Source organism: Halichoerus grypus, chromosome 7 (genome assembly GCF_964656455.1).
Source record: "Halichoerus grypus chromosome 7, mHalGry1.hap1.1, whole genome shotgun sequence".
In the NCBI taxonomy this organism is placed as follows: domain Eukaryota; kingdom Metazoa; phylum Chordata; class Mammalia; order Carnivora; family Phocidae; genus Halichoerus; species Halichoerus grypus.
The window spans coordinates 23,977,161-23,996,344 of record NC_135718.1 but is presented as its reverse complement, the minus strand read 5'-3'; the positions used below and the strand labels follow the sequence as shown (position 1 = coordinate 23,996,344).

The 19,184-nt window shown below is 41.9% G+C and overlaps 1 protein-coding gene across 1 annotated transcript in view; it reads left to right on the top strand.

Moving 5' to 3' along the window:
• SORCS3 (sortilin related VPS10 domain containing receptor 3) overlaps positions 1 to 19,184 on the top strand; it is a 578,941-nt gene that overhangs the window by 400,926 nt on the left and 158,831 nt on the right. The window contains exon 6 of the mRNA XM_078077136.1: positions 11,556 to 11,620. Coding sequence (XP_077933262.1) covers positions 11,556 to 11,620 — 65 coding nt within the window. The remainder of the gene's footprint in view (positions 1 to 11,555; positions 11,621 to 19,184) is intronic.

Here is a 19,184-nt window from a genome sequence, read left to right as displayed (position 1 = left end):
AGCTTGGGTTTGGGGTCTATCCCTAGTGTAATCAGCTGTAGAGAAGGGATGGGGCCATATAGTACAGGCATAGGCATGGGGGTTTGCATCTAGAAATCTGAATATTGGGGGAGGTGGGGATTATTGGTGATTTGGGAGGAAAGCTCCAAAAGTGCCCACTAGGGGGGCCATGTTCATTTGAGCTGGGTGAGATCCCTCTTTTTGCTGCCCCAGCATTTTCACAGGATGATCACATTTGTCAAGCAAATCACAGATGACTGTGTTTGACAGATCCGATATTGCTTTGAGGATAAATGGTAAAAAATAGCAGCATAATAATATAAAATGAAGACTTTATTCACTTAATTGCCTAGAGATTAATTAAATGAATGAAATCTGCTTCACCATATTATGGAGCTATTTTCAACATTTATCCTATACACCCTGCTGGAGTTCTTGTTGTTCTGATTTGTGTATTTATTCGTCTACTCAGTTGATACTTAAAAAGTAAAGAGCAAGGCACAGTGCTGGGCACTGGTGGAAAACATGATTTAATCAGCTCTAGAGCCTGTCTTTGAGGATAGCACAATCAGAGAAAAAATTCAGGCCCACAAATAACTGAAGATGGAGTAAGACAGACCATGTTTGAATCCAGGCTCCATCTCTTTCTCACCCTGTACCAATGGCTAGGTGATTTGACATCTCAGAATCTCCATTTCCTCATCTGGGGAGGGGGGGAAATATATAAAATATATAGATATATAAATATATGTAACCAGTCTTAAAAGTTTATTTAAGGATTGAGATAACATTAAACTGGTAGTACATTCTTGGTCCATTAGGCAATCAATAAATATTAATTGTACTTAAGATAATGGGAGCACTATAATAGTAAGCATTATATATAGTGTTAAATGTTAACACGTGCCTCTCTCTCTTCAAAATGTTTTATGTGCATTTAATTCATTTGGTCCTCATAAAAATAACGACAAGGGTGCTATTATTATCTCCCCGTTGTGCAGATGAGACAAATTGAGGCACAAAAAGGTTAAGTAAATGGCCTATGATTCCACAGTTAGTACCTGGTAGAACCAAGATTTCATCTCAGAGTCTGATTCCAAATTCCTGCTCTGACATATCAAAGGAAGCGGCTGTTTCAGGTTGAGTTCATGGAGGCTGTGTTTTGAGCTCTAATGAGTGATTCTCAGCTCTGACCGCACATTTTTATCACCTGGGAACATCTAAAAGCTATTGATTCCTGAACTATTCTCCAGGCTAGTATTTCTCAGAGTGTGATCCCTGACCATATAATGTTATCATCTCTGTACTTCTAAGAATCCAGATTCTTGGGCCCTACTCCAGACCTCTCGAATCAGAAGCTCTGAGGGTGGAGCCCCAACATCTGTTTTAACAAGGAGATACTGTTAGGAGATACTCCTAACAAGGAGCTCCAGACCAATTTAAAGCAGAATTCCTGGGATAGGGCCCGTCCACTGGTATTTAGTATTTTTAGAGAGTTTCCTAAGGGATTACACTATTCCGCCAGGGTCAGGAGCTTTCATGGAAAGTAGGTATTGAGCTGGGCCATGCACAGGGAATATGCAGAGTGGGATGGAGGGAACATTCCAGTGGAGGGGTGGCCTGAGCAAAGACGTAAAGGGGGAGAATGTGATGTGAATTGGAGAAATCTGTTGAGATAAGATTGTTTTTGTAAATTTAAAGGTATAGCTGATAAGTTCATAAAAGCATTTGAGCTTTGGCCTTACCACTGTTTTACCCTCGGTACCATCCTCATGCATCCTCAATGTCCAGTTTTCTTCTTTCTGGTGAAGACTTTGCTCTGGGATTCATATCCGCAAGGAGAGAAACACAGAAACCTAGCCCCGCCGCTCCCCCCGGCAGCAGAGTGTTAGGAGAGGCTGGGCTGAATGAAGTTCCAAATTGGAATCTAAGGCCACAGGATGCAAACTTGCTGTCTTTAGACGGTGGGGGAGGCTCAGTTTTCTGTGAAGGGGTTGGATGAGATCAGAGTGTTTCAAAGGCGGCTGCATTCAGCTGTCTCGGGCACTGTTGCGTCTGGGTGAGCAGCTAACGGTTCCTAAGTCCCTGTTTGACCTACTTATATGTTAGGACTTGGAGACTGCTTCTGAACAGATGGTGTAGTTGCCAGAAATATGTTTGAAAGCTACTTGACCTTTTTCAAGTGTTTTCCTCAGTAACACCTGTGAGTATATGGTCCTAGGCGCCGATGGGGGTTCCTTCCCTGGAGGTGTGGCTCTGGTTTGGCTCCTTATTGCCTTTGTTCCCTGTGACCTTGGTCCTGGCTCAGAACTCAGAAGACCATCAGTTTTGGAGAATAACTGTGTCCCTCTCAGAGTTTCACATGATCCTTGTGTGCTGACGTTGGGCTTGTTAATTGTTAATTGTTAGAAAATTAAATATCCTCAGGAGGAAACCACCTCACGCATTATTCATGCCTCTATAGACTTTTTTCCCCCCTTTTTTAACACCTGTTGAGCAATCCACATGATAACCATTATCTGGGGCACAGACAGGAAAGTGAGATCTCTTTTGCCTGAAGAGGTTTGTCTTTGAGACCCAAATGTGATCTCCAGGCTTACAGAGGGCATTACGAAGTTTGTCTGACTGACAGTGTTGTAATCATTCATTCATCAAATGCATATTGATGATCTACGATGTGCTAAGCACTGTGATGGAAAATGTCAAGAGAAGATCCAGCAGAAGCCCGTGAAGTCAAGGATTGTGTCCCCTAGGCAGAAGGAGGTGATTGCAGTTCAGCGTGATGGTTTCAACCCTGGAAAGGAGAGCAGGCTGTTAAAGGGACCCTGAGCAATGCTTGGTCCCCAGGTTTGTGGTATAGAATCCATCCAATGTGGGGGAGAGGTACTTACACTGAATCTCCCTAGCAGGGCCTTTTCAGATCTAGTGCCTGGAACAGTGCTGTGTTATTCAGCGCTCTACAAATGTGGAGCTGAGGTCTGAGGGCAGGCAGGAAAGCAGATTAGTTTATCCCACCCTTCTAATGAAAAATAATAACAGCTAAACTGTGAAGAATGCTTTTTGTGTCAGGTGCACTGTTCTAAGTGTTTATTACTTAGCTCATTTAATCCCATAACTGTGTGAAGTCAGTGTTATGATCTTCCCATTTCACAGATACAGAAACTAAAAGTCATTTCTTGGCACATATGTGCAACATGTGATGGGGCGCTTGCAGAAAGGGGCCTGATCTTACTTCTCCTCTTGAGGAAGAATGGGAAGATCCCCTGGAAAAGATTAGTTTTTCCCCAATCATGGGTGTTAAGTTTCAGGAAAACCTTGTGATAGGAGAATTAACTGTTGAGGAATTTTTACATATTTATAAGGGTTCTCATAGATTCTTACCTGTTCTTGATACTGGTTTGTTCTTTTACATTCTGTTTTATAGTCACTTCCTTAAAACCAGGAGTACACATCACCAAATAAAGGCACTACTGATGACTTGTTTTATTTGGCATTAGTAGTAATCCCCACGTAGGTAATTTCTCTTTACTACCTGATACATTTTAGAAACTTTGATAGTTTCCCTCCATGTAACTTCAATGGGATGCTTGCAAATTCATTTTTACTTTGTTGCAGGCATTAAGCACAGGGAGCTTGATGTGTCCCATGCTGGTTCTTTTTTTTTTTTTTTTTTTTGTTAAAGATTTTATTCATTTATTTGAGAGAAAGTGAGAGAGAGAGCACAAGAGGGGGGAGGGTCAGAGGGAGAAGCAGACTCCCCGCTGAGCAGGAAGCCCGACGTGGGGCTCGATCCCGGGACTCTGGGATCATGACCTAAGCTGAAGGCAGCCGCTTAGCCAACTGAGCCACCCAGGTGCCCCTGCCATGCTAGTTCTGCACTGGGTACAGCTCCTGGCCTTCCAGCCCACCTTGGCCTCACACTGGGTCCTGAAAAGGGGAAGGAGCTTGTATGGTTGCAATGGAAGAGGTGTCGGGGGTGATGATTAACCTTCTTGGCCTACCTGAGCAGGCAAGCCTCTCAACCCCTCCCCTATACTCATGGCAGCTTCATGGTACCTCTTATATATGTCTTGGCTCATTCCATCCTCATAGACCCGAAGGAGACTCAAGCCCAAACCCCACATTTTCTTTTCCTCAAGTATATTTATCCTTCTCAGACTTCTTCAAGGATCTCCATTTATTACTTCTCTATTATTGGCCCAACCTCCTTGTTCTGTTCCCAGCATATCCTTCTTAATGATTATCACCAATAGGAGGGACTCCCGGTTCATGTCGTCTCGAATCAAAATTTTCTGAGACACTGTATTGAAAATGTACGTAGAGTGCATGTATATCTCCTACAATGCTGCCATAAAGGACTTCAGATGGGAGGAGAGGAGGCAATGGGGCAAGATGGTTCTGGTCCTTGATTCTGAGAGAGATGGCTACATGCAAACCTCTCACCAGCCAGGAGAGGCAGCTTACCTGGGAGGTTAAGTTCCTGGCTCAAAGCTACCTCCCTGGTTGACCCCTGGGGTTTTGCTGTTTACTATACTGTGTGCCTTTTGGCAAGTTGCTTAATCTCTCAATGCCTAACTGCGTCCTTTAATATGGAAACTATGGAGAAAGAATGGTTCAGGACTCTTAGGATTGATGTGAAGATTCAAGATCAGCATTTGCATTTAAAACAAGGCCTGACACACAGTACTAGGTCTATCAATTGTTATTATCCTGTGACTTTAAGCACCTTGCTTAATCTCTCTTATTATCCCCATTTTGACAAGGATGAAAGTTCGATGAATGGTACCTTCCTTAAAGAGTCATTTTGAGGATTTATTATGATAATGCATTTAAAACACAAAACACTTTTTTAAATTTTTGAGGAACCTCCACACTGTTTTCCAAAGTGGCTGTACCAACTTGCATTCCCAGCAACAGTGTAAGAGGGTTCCCCTTTCTCCACAACCTCTCCAACATTTGTTGTTTCTTGCCTTGTCAATTTTTGCCATTCTAACTGGTGTAAGGTGGTATCTCAATGTGGTTTTGATTTGAATTTCCCTGATGGCTAATGATGATGAACATTTTTTCATGTGTCTGTTAGCCATTTGTATGTCTTCTTCAGAGAAGTGTCTGTTCATCTCTTCTGCCCACTTTTTGACTTGATTATTTGTTTTTTGGTTGTTGAGTTTGAGAAGTTCTTTATAGATCTTGGATACCAGCCCTTTATCTGTAGTGTCATTTGCAAATATCTTCTCCCATTCTGTGGGTTGCCTCTTTGTTTTGTTGACTGTTTCCTTTGCTGTGCAGAAGCTTTTTATCTTGATGAAGTCCCAAAAGTTCATTTTTGCTTTTGTTTCACTAGCTTTTGGAGATGTATCTTGAAAGAAGTTGCTGTGGCCGATGTCAAAGAGGTTACTGCCTATGTTCTCTTCTAGGATTTTGATGGATTCCTGTCTCACATTGAGGTCTTTCATCCACTTTGAGTTTATCTTTGTGAATGGTGTTAGAGAATGGTCGAGTTTCATTCTTCTGCATGTGGCTGTCCAATTTTCCCAGCATCATTTATTGAAGAGACTGTCTTTTTTCCACTGCATGTTTTTTCCTGCTTTGTCAAAGATTATTTGACCATAGAGTTGCAGGTCCATATCTGGGTTCTCTATTCTGTTCCATTGGTCTATATGTCTGTTTTTGTGCCAGTACCATGCTGTCTTGGTGATCACAGCTTTGTAATAGAGCTTGAAATCGGGCAACGTGATGCCCCCAGCTTTGTTTTTCTTTTTCAACCTTTCCTTGGCGATTTGGGGTCTTTTCTGTTTCCATACAAATTTTAGGATTGTTTGTTCCAGCACTTTGAAAAACGTCATTGGAATTTTGATCGGGATGGCATTGAAGGTATAGATTGCTCTGGGTAGCATAGACATTTTAATTTAAAAATAGAGCTACCCTATAACCCAGCAATTGCACTACTGGATATTTACCTCAAAGACACATTGCAGTGAAAAGAAAGGCCATATGCACCCCAATGTTCATAGCAGCAATGTCCACAATAGCCAAACTGTGGAAAGAGCCAAGATGCCCTTCAACAGATGAATGGATAAAGAAGATGTGGTCCATATATACAATGGAATATTACTCAGGCATCAGAAAGGATGAATACCCAACTTTTACATCAACATGGATGGGATTGGGGGAGATTATACTAAGTGAAATAAGTCAAGCAGAGAAAGTCAGTTATCATATGGTTTCACTTATTTGTGGAACATAGGAATAGCATAGAGGACGTTAGGAGAAGGAAGGGAAAAATGGGTGGGGGGAATTGGAGGGAGAGATGAACCATGAGAGACTATGGACTCTGAGAAACAAACAGGGTTTTAGAGGAGAGGGGGGAGGGGGGATTGGTTAGCCTGGTGATGGGTATTAAGGGCACGTACTGCATGGAGCACTGGGTGTTATATGAAAACAATAGATCGTGGCTCAGCACATCAGAAACTAATGATGTATTGTATGGTGACTAACCTTAACATAATAAAATTAAAAAAAATAAAAAATAAATAAAACACAAAACACGATGCCTGACATATGAATGGTCTCAATGCCCATTAACATTTATCCTTATTACCATATGCACTTTCCCCAAAATTTCCACAGGTTTATCCCTTACAACTTCTGCCTACCCTCAGAAAAATCACAAAATATCTACATCTCGTATTTCTTTGCTTGCTGTATCTGTGTGCACTTTTCTTACATTAGGTTTTTAAAAGTGGGGGCTTTGGGAGGCTTTAAGATTAGGAACCTGATGATTGTCAGAGAGTTTCCTGATGAGGTGGTATGGCCCCAAATAGCAGTAGTTCATGGGCATCTCAGCAGTGTTAGGACTAAGGGAGGAGGTGAAATCTGTGTGTGCTTATTTTTGCTGCCTTGTTAGCAGGGGAGACATAGAGTCCAGGCATCAATTACGTGTGTCCAGGTATGCACTGGTTCTCAAGTGGGGGCAGTTTTGACCCCAGGGGATAGTAGGCAACGTCTAGAGACAGTTCTGGTTGTCAGGCCTGCAGGGATGCTACTGCATCTAGTAAAGGTCAGGGATTCTGCTAAATATCTTGCAATGTATAGGATGGCCCCCACAACAAAGAATTATCGAGGCCAAAATGTCAGCAATGTCAGTGTTGAGAAACCCCAGGCTAATGTCAGCACTATGGCTGAAAGTAGGCAGGGCCTTCTCCTATGTGCTGGAAAAGGGCAGGAGTGTTCTTACCCATAGCACCCAAGTTCCCCTGCTCTACCTCTGACCAGTTGAGCCACTTAATCCCTTCTCCTGTGGATCCAGAGACAGAGCAGCTTTGAAGTACAAATTTCTTATCCCTATCATTTAATCTGAAGGTACACCTAATCTTGAACTGTGTGTAGTAGTAAATATTAGAGAAAGATAATTAGGGTCTCTGTCCTTAGGAAACTCACTGTCTGATAGGTTGTATGTTAATAAGAATCATTCTCTTTGTAATTCATGGCTTAAGCAAATACAGAAACACACTCACACAAGTATGCTATGGGCTTACATGGATAAACAGGCTGTAATGTTAGAATGGGACAAAGAACAGGGCTCTCCAGAGGAACAGACCAGTGGGATATGGAAGAGACAATAGCATATGCAAACAGACCAATAGGAGGGTGGGGGAGGAGACTGGGAGAGAGAGAGATTTATTAGGAGGAATTGGCTCATGTGATTATGGAGGCTGAGAAGGCCCAGAGTTCGCCATCTGCAAGTGGAGATTCAACGGTTAGTGGTGTAGTTCTAGTATGAGTCTGAAGGCCTAAGAATTAGGAGCATCAATGCTGTAAATTCCTATCTGAGTGCAGGAGAAGACCAATTTCCCAGCTAGAAAATATTAGGTAGAGTAAATGAATTCTCCTTTACTCCTTCTTTTGTGCCATTCAGGCCTCCAGCAGATTGGAGGAGGCCCACCCACATTGGAAGGGCAATCTGTTTTACTCAGTCTGCTGATTTAGATGTTAATTTTTCCAGAAACATCCTAGAAGATGTTACTGTTACTAATTAGCATCGTTTTGTTTCAGCTTGAAGAACTTTCTTTAACATTTCTTGTAAGACTGATCTATGTGATGACCTCCTTTAGCTTTTGTTTGTCTAGAAAACTCTTTATCTCTCCATCACTTCTGAAGCACGGTTTTGCTGGGTAGAGTATTCTTGGTTGATTAGCAGGGTTTTGTTTGTTTGTTTAGTACTTGCATATATCATCCCACACCCTTCTGGCCTGTTAAGTTGCTGCTGAAAAACCTGCTGATAATCTTATGGGGATTCTGTTGTATATAACAAGTGGTTTTTCTCTTGCTGTTTTTAAGATTTTCTACTCGTATTTAACTTTTGATAATTTAATGATAATGTGTCTTATGTGGTTCTGTTTGGACTCATCTTTTTTGGAACTCTCCAGGCTTGCTGAGTCTGGGTGTCTGTTACCTTCCCCAGGTTAGGGAAGTTTTCAGCCATTATTTCTTCAAATAAGTTTTCTGTCCTTTCTCTCTTCTTCTGGGACCCCTACAATGAGAATATTAGTCCACTTGATGTTTTCCCATAAATCCCTTAAACTATCTTCACTCGTTTTTTATTCTTTTTTCTTTCACTCCTCTGGAGGAATTCCACTTCCATTTTAGAGTTCACTGATTCTTTCTCCCACTTGATCTAGTCTGTTATTGAACCCCTCTATTGAATTTTTCAGTTCAATTATTGTCCTCTTCAGATCCATGATTTCTGTTTGGTACTTTTTAATATTTCTATCTCTGTTGAAATTCTCATTGTTCTCATCATTGTTCTTCTGACCTCAGTTAAGCATCTTTATGACCATTATTTTGAACTCTTTATCAGGTAGATTATTACCTCCATTTCTTTAAGATCAGTTCCTAGAGATCTACCTTGTTCTTCTGTTTGGAACATATTTTTTCTGTGTTGTTTTATTTGTTTGTTTGTTTTCCACTTTCCTTGACTCTTCGTGTTGGTTTCTGAACATTAGTTAAATAGCCACCCCTTTCAGTCTTGACAGAGTGATCTCATATAGGAGAAGAACCTCGTAGACCAGCCTGACTGAGTTCTTAGCTGTCTCTCAACTCTGTCATTGGTGATTGTCCAGGTGTCTTTCTTTGTTCTTGGTGGCTTTTAGTAGTTATGAATGTCCCAAGACCTGTCATTGAGGATTGCAGTCAGCGTCTAGATACAGGCTGATCAGAAGCTGCATCCTCAGGTACAAGCTGGGAAAATATGTAGTTAAGCTTTCAGGGAGAAACTTTTTTTGCCAGTTCCCTCAGTCCTGGGCCTAGGTGGGTAGCTGTCGGGGGGTGGGGGTGCTCTTGTGCCCATTAATAACTGTTTCTTTGCTCGCTGCAGTCTTGCCAGTGCCTCATGAATGCAAGGCCCATTGACTGCCAGCACCAGGTGATCCAGGGACCCATCCCTCAAGTGATAGCTACAAGAGCTGGAGTGTCGGATATGTGTATAACTTCCTTTCAGGGAGATATTGACTTGATTTTATTATTGGAGCAGGCTGGTGGGGGAAGTGTCTGCCAGCTTCCCCAGTCCATGAGGAGGATTACAGATAGCCCCCAGATATCTGCTAAATTAGAAGCCGGGCCCTCAGGCGGTAGCTTTAATGTATGCAGATAAACCCATTTCAAAAAGACTCAGAGATGCGTGTTCTTAGCCTGCTGCCTCTGCACCGAACCTTGGGGAAGTAGATGGTTAAGAACGCTTCTTTGTTTGCTGCAGTCCTCTGGGACTCATGAGTGAAGCCCTGTTGGTTATCAGAGCCTGGCGATCTGGGGACCCATCCCCTGAGGAGCAGCCCTGAAAGCTGGGGTGTGGTCATGTGCACAACTCCTTCCAGAGAGCTACTGAGAACTTGGAGTGGGCTACAGAGAGAAGATGCAAAAGGTGTCAGTGGGCTTCCTCTGTCTCTGGGGAGGATCGCAATCAGCCCCTTGAAGCCTGCTAAATTAGAAGCCTAGCCCTTAAGCAGCAGCTTTTAAAGTATGCAGATAAACCACTTTCAGGGAAAGATGGGGAGAAGGTGCACTGAGCCCTAGGGCAATTGCTGCAGCGTTTGCTCGTGCACCCATGAAGATTTGCTTCTTTGTTGGCTATCGTCTAGTGGACATAAGCCCCATTGGCTTTCAGAGCTAGGTGTTTTGGGGGCCCTTCCCGCTGGTGCAAGCCTTAAAAGTTGAGATTCTAGATGTGGAGACCATATCCTTTGCTCCTGGGTGAGAAGCTGGGAGTTGGAGGTTCCCTCCTGGTTGTGTGGCACTATGCTGGATGGGTCGGTTCATGGTCAGAACGCATCTCAGCCTTTTCTAGCCATTTTGATGTGGGATGTCTCTTGCCCCTGCTTCCTGTTTTCTCTGCCTCCCTCCCCTCAGCACAGGTGTCAGATACTGAACTCTGCTCTAATTTGGTAATGGCCTCAGGGCCAGTGAGAAGTGTAGAGATTTATGGTGTGGAGGATTGGGTTTTGAGTTCTTAGGTCTGTTTTTCATAGGTTTTTCTATGTTCTTGCTATCTGGGTATCAGCTGTTGATGCTCATTCTTTTAAATTCTACTCTTTCTGACTTGCCACTTCTTACCTGCTGAAGACAGGAAAGCCAGAAAGCCCATCTTAGAATGATATTTAAAATAAAAGTAAATAGACTGTGAGTAAGAGCTTGCTAAGAGAGTGGATTATGTGATCTCTCTCGTGCATGGATGTTTTAATGTGTGTGTTGTCTCTTTTAGCTGACTTTTTGGGCCATCCTCCAGGCTGGATATCTCACATGGGGGATGGCTGGCTGGGCTTTACGTGCGCGAGGTCGGAGGCCCACAAGAAGTCTGTAAGGATTCTCAGCCTGTCTTCTTTTGGCTATTGGCCATAGACTTTTAAGCTCTCCCACCCTGATCCCTAGGAGAATTTTGTTCTTGTTAGACCAGATTTTAAATGTTTGTCATCAGACGTTCATTGTTTCTGGGGCAGGAGGAAGGAAGGGCAGACAGCATCAAACTCAGGAGGGCAACAATGCCCTGGAGCAAACAGCCAGAGCGGAGGCTAAACCACCCTCCCCAGAGGACAGGACAGGGTGGGGAATAGCACACTCCCAGCGGGAGGACAGAGGGGCGCAAAGTGCTGGAAAGAATCAGGCATGGCAAGACCCATGGGAGGGGGTGTGGGTGGTGGGAGTTGTGGGAAAAAGGAAGATGGTGGGGAAGAGAGAACTTCTTAGGTGCCAGGTGGTAGAGAAGAGGCAAGGACAGAGGTTTGGACCTGGATTTCTGTAGACTCTGTCCTCTTTCATGGTTTTTTGTCATTTTTTTTGTTTTGTTTTGTTTTTGAGAGTCACTGACTCCCTGATACCATTCCAGGACTCCTTCGTTGTGAGCATTACAGGTGACAGCTATATCTGCCAGGCTCACCAGTGGCCATACTCTGTGGATCCCCTCTGGAGAAAGTGGCTTTCTGAGTAATAGCCCTGAAATGCTTTCCCACTTTTGTCGTCTGCCATCCATGTGGTCACTAAGCTTCTGTGTCTCCTTCCTTCCCCAGGTCGGTGACCGGATTGGATAAGGAAGCGGACCTGGTGCACATGGAGGTGCGGACCGCCGATGGATGTGAGTGCTGAGGCCGTGGGTGAGGCCAGGGGAGATCTGCCAGCAGGTTCTTCTCCTCCCCCAATTTGCATTTTAATGGCTTGAGAAGATGAAAAGCCCTGAGCTCCATTACTGCCGGATCCATCCTATTTCCGAGTAGGGGGAGAGGCCTCTGGTCCCGAGGGAGACATTTCATTGAAATAAACCCTCAGGAATGAATTTTCTGGGGATGTGAGTTAATGTGATGAATTTTGAGGCTCCTGTTAGTAATTTCCTGGCATCTTCAGTGTAATTCAGATAGGGGTGTCCATAGCTCATCACAGTACTTTGCATTCACACAGCAAATTACAGGGGCTGCCAGCTTTAAAAATGAACCCTTCATATAGTCAAGCTTACCAAAAAAAGTCACTGGGAAATTTTTTCCAAACTGTTTATTCATTCGTTCCACAAATATGTAAGGACGGACTACTGTATACCAGGCATTGTTCTAGGCCCTGCAGATACAGTGGTGAGCAAAACTATATTGTCCCTACAAACAAGCAGTAGAATCCCGGGATCTTGAACACGTGACCCCTTTGTACATTGTGCACCTGCGTACATCTTACACTGAATTTGACTGATAACATATCATTTTGTACTGCTTTAAGCATTTTACTCTTCCCGGAGTTGATCATATTATTATAAGGCTCTTCTCTACCCAGGAAAAATCAGCTTAAGGTCAACTTAAACATATATAAAATATGTGAAAATATATGATCTATATGAAATAGATAAAAATATAATTAGCATAGGTCAACAATAGAGCCAAAGTCTATGGAAATAGTAGTGATGGAGGAATGCAGCAGAACAGCTACCTGTTTGTGAGTTGGGGTCTTGGGTTCTGCCACCCACTAGTGATGGGGTCTGGGGAAACTCCCTCTGATCTCTGTGCTAAATGCCTCCATTGTCTGAGAGTACTCATCCTTGCCCTGCCCACATCAGAGAGTTATAGGCTAACCAAGTGGAGAAGGATGTTATAGAAATTACAAAATGTATAGATGTAAGGAGGTTCAGTTTTGACCTGGCTGTGGGTGTGGGAGTATCATTCAGAATACATTAAGTAAAACTACATGTGCTTTGTCTGTGAGGAGTCTACTGTTTTTGATACCAAACACAGGTACATGCCAGAAACATGCATTTTGGGGAATATTTCATTTGCTTTTTTTTTAATTTTTAAAAGACTTAGAAGATAGCCACATTTGTTACTATATGTCTGACATTCTGCTGAATACTTAATTTTTGTCTTTCTTTTTCTGCGTGTGTGTGTGTGTGTGTGTGTGTGTGTGTGTGTGTTTTAATTGGTCTTATTTCGTCCTTGAATAAATGTAAGTCTCTCAAGCAGGCAAGGATGAGGGATGGTCCACACTCTTAAAGAAAAGTTTTTTAACAGAAGAGCTATTTAAGATTTAGGAAAATAGGGGCACCTGGGTGGCTCAGTCAGTTCTGTGTCCAACTCTTGGTTTTGGTTCAGGTCTTGATCTCAGGGTCATGAGATCAAGCCCTGCATCGGGCTCTGCACTTAGCATGGAGTCTGCTTCAGATTCTCTCTCTCCTTTTCCCTCTGCCCTTCCCACTCGTGCTCTCTCTCTCTTTAAAATAAATAAATAAATCTTTAAAAAAAAAAGACTTAGGAAAACAATACCACATATTCAAATTCGCTGATCAGAAGGGTGGTAAAGCTTGAATCTAAAATTATATGATCTGACTCTTACTGCTGAGAAAGAAACTAGGGGAAGAGTGAGATGTAGGGGGATGAAGGAGCAAACCAGGGCTGCAGCAGGTGGAAAGATAGTAGCTCTCAGATGACCCACAGGCCAGTTTTTGGTATGATTCCTGCCTTGGCATGGCTTCCCATGTCAACCTTTTTATGCCTTATATGTGATCTAGGCTGGCTCTAGTATTTTAGAGTTGGTAAAACTTGATGGGATTTCCTGACCTCCTACCTAGTGTAGGAACCCCTTCCCTGAAAACTTCTGACAGTGTGTCCTCAGGTTCCCTGACTTCAGGCTTAATTAGACACATCCTTTTCTATTGCTGGACAGCTCCCATGTTTTGTTTTATTAAGCTAATTTCTTACATTAAGCTTAAACCTATTTTATGAAAGTTTAAGAATTCTGATCCAAATTTGGATAAGGCCTGTGGTGCAGGACTGCTGCAAAATTTTATGAGATTAAAAAATGTAAAACACATAGAATAGTTTCTGGCCTACGGTCAAGAATCAAAGAAAGCAGACAGGACTATAACAGGAATAAATGTCATGTGCCACGCTTAAGTTAAAGTATAGTATATATTAGTTATGTTCCATTTTCTAGGTTTTTTAAAATCAGTTTCTCAATAGTTAATCTTCTCTCAACTTAGATTGGCTCTAACTCACATTTATTTAGAAGACGCATATAACAAGACTGCATTAACCTGGAGAGATTGTATTTTACATCTCTTAATGAAATGCATGATGCCTTTCTTTTGTGCTATGTGGTGAGAGCTTTCTTATAAAATCACACATACACACACATCTTCATGTTTTAATCATCACAAAAAGGCACAGCATGTATTTTATTTCCTTTTTTTTTCTGACATGGTAGTCTGAACTAAAATTTGCCCAAATTCACACAGCTAGCTAGTGACAGAATAAAAACTAAAGCACAGGGCGCCTGGGTGGCTCAGTTGGTTAAGCGACTGCCTTCGGCTCAGGTCATGATCCTGGAGTCTCTGGATCGAGTCCCGCATCGGGCTCCCTGCTCAGCGGGGAGCCTGCTTCTCCCTCTGACCCTCCCCCCTCTCATGTGCTCTCTCTCTCTCTCATTCTGTCTGTCTCAAATAAATAAATAAAATCTTAAAAAAAAAAAAAAAAAAAAAAAAAAAACTAAAGCACAAAACTCTTAATACACTAAAAATAGAAGGGAACCTCTAACAAAAGATGTCTACAAAAGACATGCAATTAACATCATATTTAATGATGAGATACCGAATACTTTCTGTGTAAGAGGAGGAAGAAGGAAGGGATGTTTATTTAGCCTCACCACACATATTCAACATCATGCTGAAAGTCCTAGCCTGTGCAATAAAGGAAGAAAAATGAAATGCAAATGCACTTCATAAAGATTGCAAAGGAAAAATTAAAACTATTATTATCCTCATTGACACAATTGTGAATGTAGAATATCCCAAGAAATCTACAAAAATAAAAAACTCCTAGAACCAATAAGTAGGTTGAGCAAAGTTGCAGGAGACAACAAATTCAGTGGAGAAAGGATGTAATTTTTAACAAATGGTATTGAAAAAAATTGGGCAGCCATATGGGAGAAAAGTGAACTTCAACCTATGATTCGCAACTTAAACAAATTTAACTCAAAAATGGATATTCTTAAATGTTAAAGATAAAATTATAAAACATATAGGAAAAAACGTAGAAGAAAATCTCCACAACCGTGGGTTCGCATCAAGAGCAAGATTGACAAAATAAAGAATTGATACAATGCACTTCATCAAAATTAAAAAACATTTGCTCTGCTGAAGACACAATGAAGACACTAGGAGAAAATATTTGCAGATCACACATTTAACAAGGGACTTATGGTCAGAACATAGAAGGGACTTTCAAGACATAGCAATAAGAAACAACCCAATTTTTTAAAAATAGGCAAAAGTTTGAACAGACCACTTACCAGAGAAGACCTAAGAATGACAAGTAAGCAGATGAAATGATGCTCAACATCATTAGACATTAGGGAAATGCAAATTAAAACCATAATGAGATATCATTACGTAAATACCTATTGGAATTACTAAAATAACAAAACTGGTAATACCAAGTGCTGGCAAGGATCATATATTACTGGTGGGGATACTAAATAGTATAGTCACTCTGGAAAAACATTTTGGCAATTTCTTATAAAGTTACACATACCTTATGATTCAGCAATCTCACTCCTGCATATTTACCCTAGAGAAATGGTATAATCACACAAAAACCTGTACACAAATGTCTGTAGCAGACTTAATAATCACCCAAAACTGGAAACAACCTAAATATCTTTAAATATCCTTGAATGGATGGATGGATAAGCAAGCTGTCATACATCTGTAAAAGAAAATAGATGAATTTCAGAGGCATTATACTGGGTAAAATAAGACAATCTCAAAAGGTTACATACTGTATGATTCCATTTATATGATCATATGGAAAAGGCAAAACTATAACGATGGAGAAATAGATCAGTCGTTTCCAGGGTGGGGGAAGTATTTCCCAAGAAAGAGGCATGAGGGAATTTTTCAGGGTGATGTAAATATTTGGCAACCTGACTGTGGTGGTGGTCACATAAATCCATATATCTGTTAAAACTTTAGAACTGTATGCCAAAAAAATTACTGTGTATAAATTGAAAGAAGTTTGTATTAAAAAATAATACTAAAATAAATATGTAAGGAAAAAAGGGAGGGCGCCTGACTGGCTTAGTTGGAAGAGCATGCCATTTATGATCTCGGGGTCATGAGTTCGAGCCCCACATTGGATATTGAGGTTACTTAAATAAATATTTAAAAATAATACTAATATAACCTGTATTGAGGAAAAACTAGAGAACACAGTTCTTGGCTTCTAGTTTTATAGAACTTCCTACCTTTTCTGATTAATTAATTAATCAGTTTCTTGATACACTTATTTCTTCTTTTATTCAGTGTTTATTTAAAATCTGCATAATCTGGTCACTGAGGGGACATAGAGGTGAATGTGATATTATCTTCACCTCAGGGAGCTTGTAGACTGGCTAGGGGAACGTAAGGATTTGAGTAATTCTAGCACAAGCTGACAGGAATATTCACAGAGCTGGACATATGTTGAGTTACAAATGGGAGTATGGCTGATAGTCTGAGAAAGTTGGGGGAAACTTCTTAAAAAGACAAAGTGTTTGATCTGGCACTTCAGAGATTAGTAGGAATTTATCAGAACATTCTGGATAGAGAGGAGAGCCTCACATGTTCCCAGAGTTCACCTGTAAAGAGTGGTGTGTGCAAGGCTGTGGATTATGGTCTGTGGCTGTTAGAGATGGAGGGAGAAAAGGCCAGTAAAGGTATGCTGGGGACGTCCTGTGAAGGAATGGGTAGGTAGCTTCCTGAGCCATGATCCACATTAAGACACCAAGCATCGAAGGCCATTTTTACCTTTATAATGAAAAAGCTTTCATGTTACCATTGTAATTTCCTAGCTGTGACCTTAGATATGGATTATAGTAGACAGTCAGCCCCACGTGGTTGTTTCAAGTTCCTTTTTCTCTGCCTCTTCTGTTTGCATGTTTAATGTTTAAGCCATAACAGCTGACAGATAAAAGGCAAGCACCCATTCCAGCTTATTCAGACTGCAGCTCTGAGAAGTTTCTCCCGACACTGCTATGTCCCCATCTCTGGTGCACAAGGCGGCTTTGCTATGTTTCCCTAGTCCCCCATCCTGCCTAACTTGGCTCCTAACTCAGGAATGGTGCTGGGAGATAGAGAAGGGGGCTGGCTTGTGTCTGATCTCCTTGACTGGGACAGGGGAAGGGAACAGAGAGAGAATGGTGTCTGTGATGAGACCAGGTGGCATCCTGCACCCTGCTTCTCAGGGATGGTGCATTGGTCAGACAAGCTTCTTAGTCACTCCCGGCTCTGTGTCCAGGTCCTTTCTTGTCTGGTGACACTGTGCTTGCTGAGATAGCCTGTGCTTTCTACCTGCCAAGAGAAGCAGGTGGACCTGGGCAGACTGCTGGAATGAGTACAGTCTCCACTCCCTGACAGAGGGTTGGACGGTCCTGGACCGGGAGGTGGGGGGCAGGGAATGGGGAGCAGGGGAGACACCAGAAACACTATCATCCCTCCAGTTCTGTCTCCATGGGGGCCGTGTTTGCAATTTATGTTTATCCTTTTGAGGAGCAGGGAGAAATGGTCTTTCAGATATTTATAGGCAAGCAGCCTGGGAGAATAGAAACCTAGATCTTAATTTCAGTTTTTCCACTGAGAGGCTGTGTTTCCAGGAAGCAACTAAAATTCTTGAGGTTTCTGTTCCTTCATTGTAAAATGAAACAGAATTAATAATTTTTTCATTTTTCTGTCTAATTTATTCATAGGATACTTACTGGGCATCTACTGGATGCTAGTCATGACATGGATTTCTAGAGATATAAAGAGGGAATAAGACATGGTCTCTGCCCCCAAAGTCTGTATTCTAAAAGGGAATAGGCAGACAGATATCCCAGCAGTTCCTGAATAGCTGATTGCCTTGTAGTAGTTACACACAGGACACGTTAGGAGCTCACAGGAGAGGTTACTTCTTTATATTTGGTATATTTGAAGTCAGTTGAAACTTCGATTTTTCTAGCCCTTTTGTTTTGTGATTCATATGTTTAAAAGGAAAATAATTCTCTGAAAATCTTAAATCAAAAGAACTAGTAGATGTTAGATAATTGCTATTTTTCCTTCCTCTGACTTTCCTTTGTTATTCTCCTTTTTTTTTTCCATGTTGGAGAGCCTGTTCCTTAATCAGCCCCCTTCAAACCATTTTCCCCATGTTCTGGATTTGCCAATTACTATTTAGCAAATTACCCTCAAAGGTGACTTGAGCAGTAAAATTCCATTCTCTGTTTCTTCCTGCAGCACAGTTCCTATGGCCGTTTCTCTCAGCTTCTAATATTCATGATCCTCTGGCAACCTGGTTCCCTGGTTCCTGGGATCGATCCTACCCCAGAGGTTTTGGTTTAGATGGTCTGCTGTAGGGAGTCTGTGTATTGCTAGGCACGGTCCGGATAGGATTCTGATGCAGGTGGCCCATTCAGGAACACTGCTTTGAGGATCCCTGACCTCAGTTGGTGCTGGGATTGTAGCACAGCACAGTTCCATCCTCATGAGCATGAAGAAAGAGCCTTGATGTTGGAGTCTGGAATTACCCTGTTGTGGAAAATGCATGGGTTCACAGGGCTGGAAGTGAGAACATACAAATAGGGCAGACATGTCTTTCTTTGCCTTCTTTCTTTCCCTTTTGTCTCTCAAGACAAAGTCACAATAAATCATAACTCACTATAAGCACTTTCCAAGTCAAGATAACTTTCATGTGTCTAAAGCCGTATTACTTGTTGGGGTGAGAGGGAGAGATTCATAAGTAGTAGTAGAAATGGTTTGAAACCCATAAGAATGTTCAGAGAACAGAAACAAGATATGGCTATGAAACAATTAAATGTTCCTCTATGTAGTTCCCAGAGCAAGATGGGGATGCAGGCATTCATACTCATAGCAATGTAGAACTGTGTGTTTCCTGTTTATTCACCCTCTCACATTCAGTTCACTGAAATGGAGCACTTTCCCATGTGTAGAAGACAGTGGTTCTCAAAGCCTAGCATTAATTATAATCACCTGGAGAACTTACACACACACACACACACACACACACACACACACGGGGAAGGTCCTGGGCATTGGCCCTTTATAAAATTGTCCTGGTGATTCTAAAATGCAAGCAGGACTGAAAGCCACTGCACTAGATCTGAGCATCCCCAGATGTAACATGCATATATGAACCATC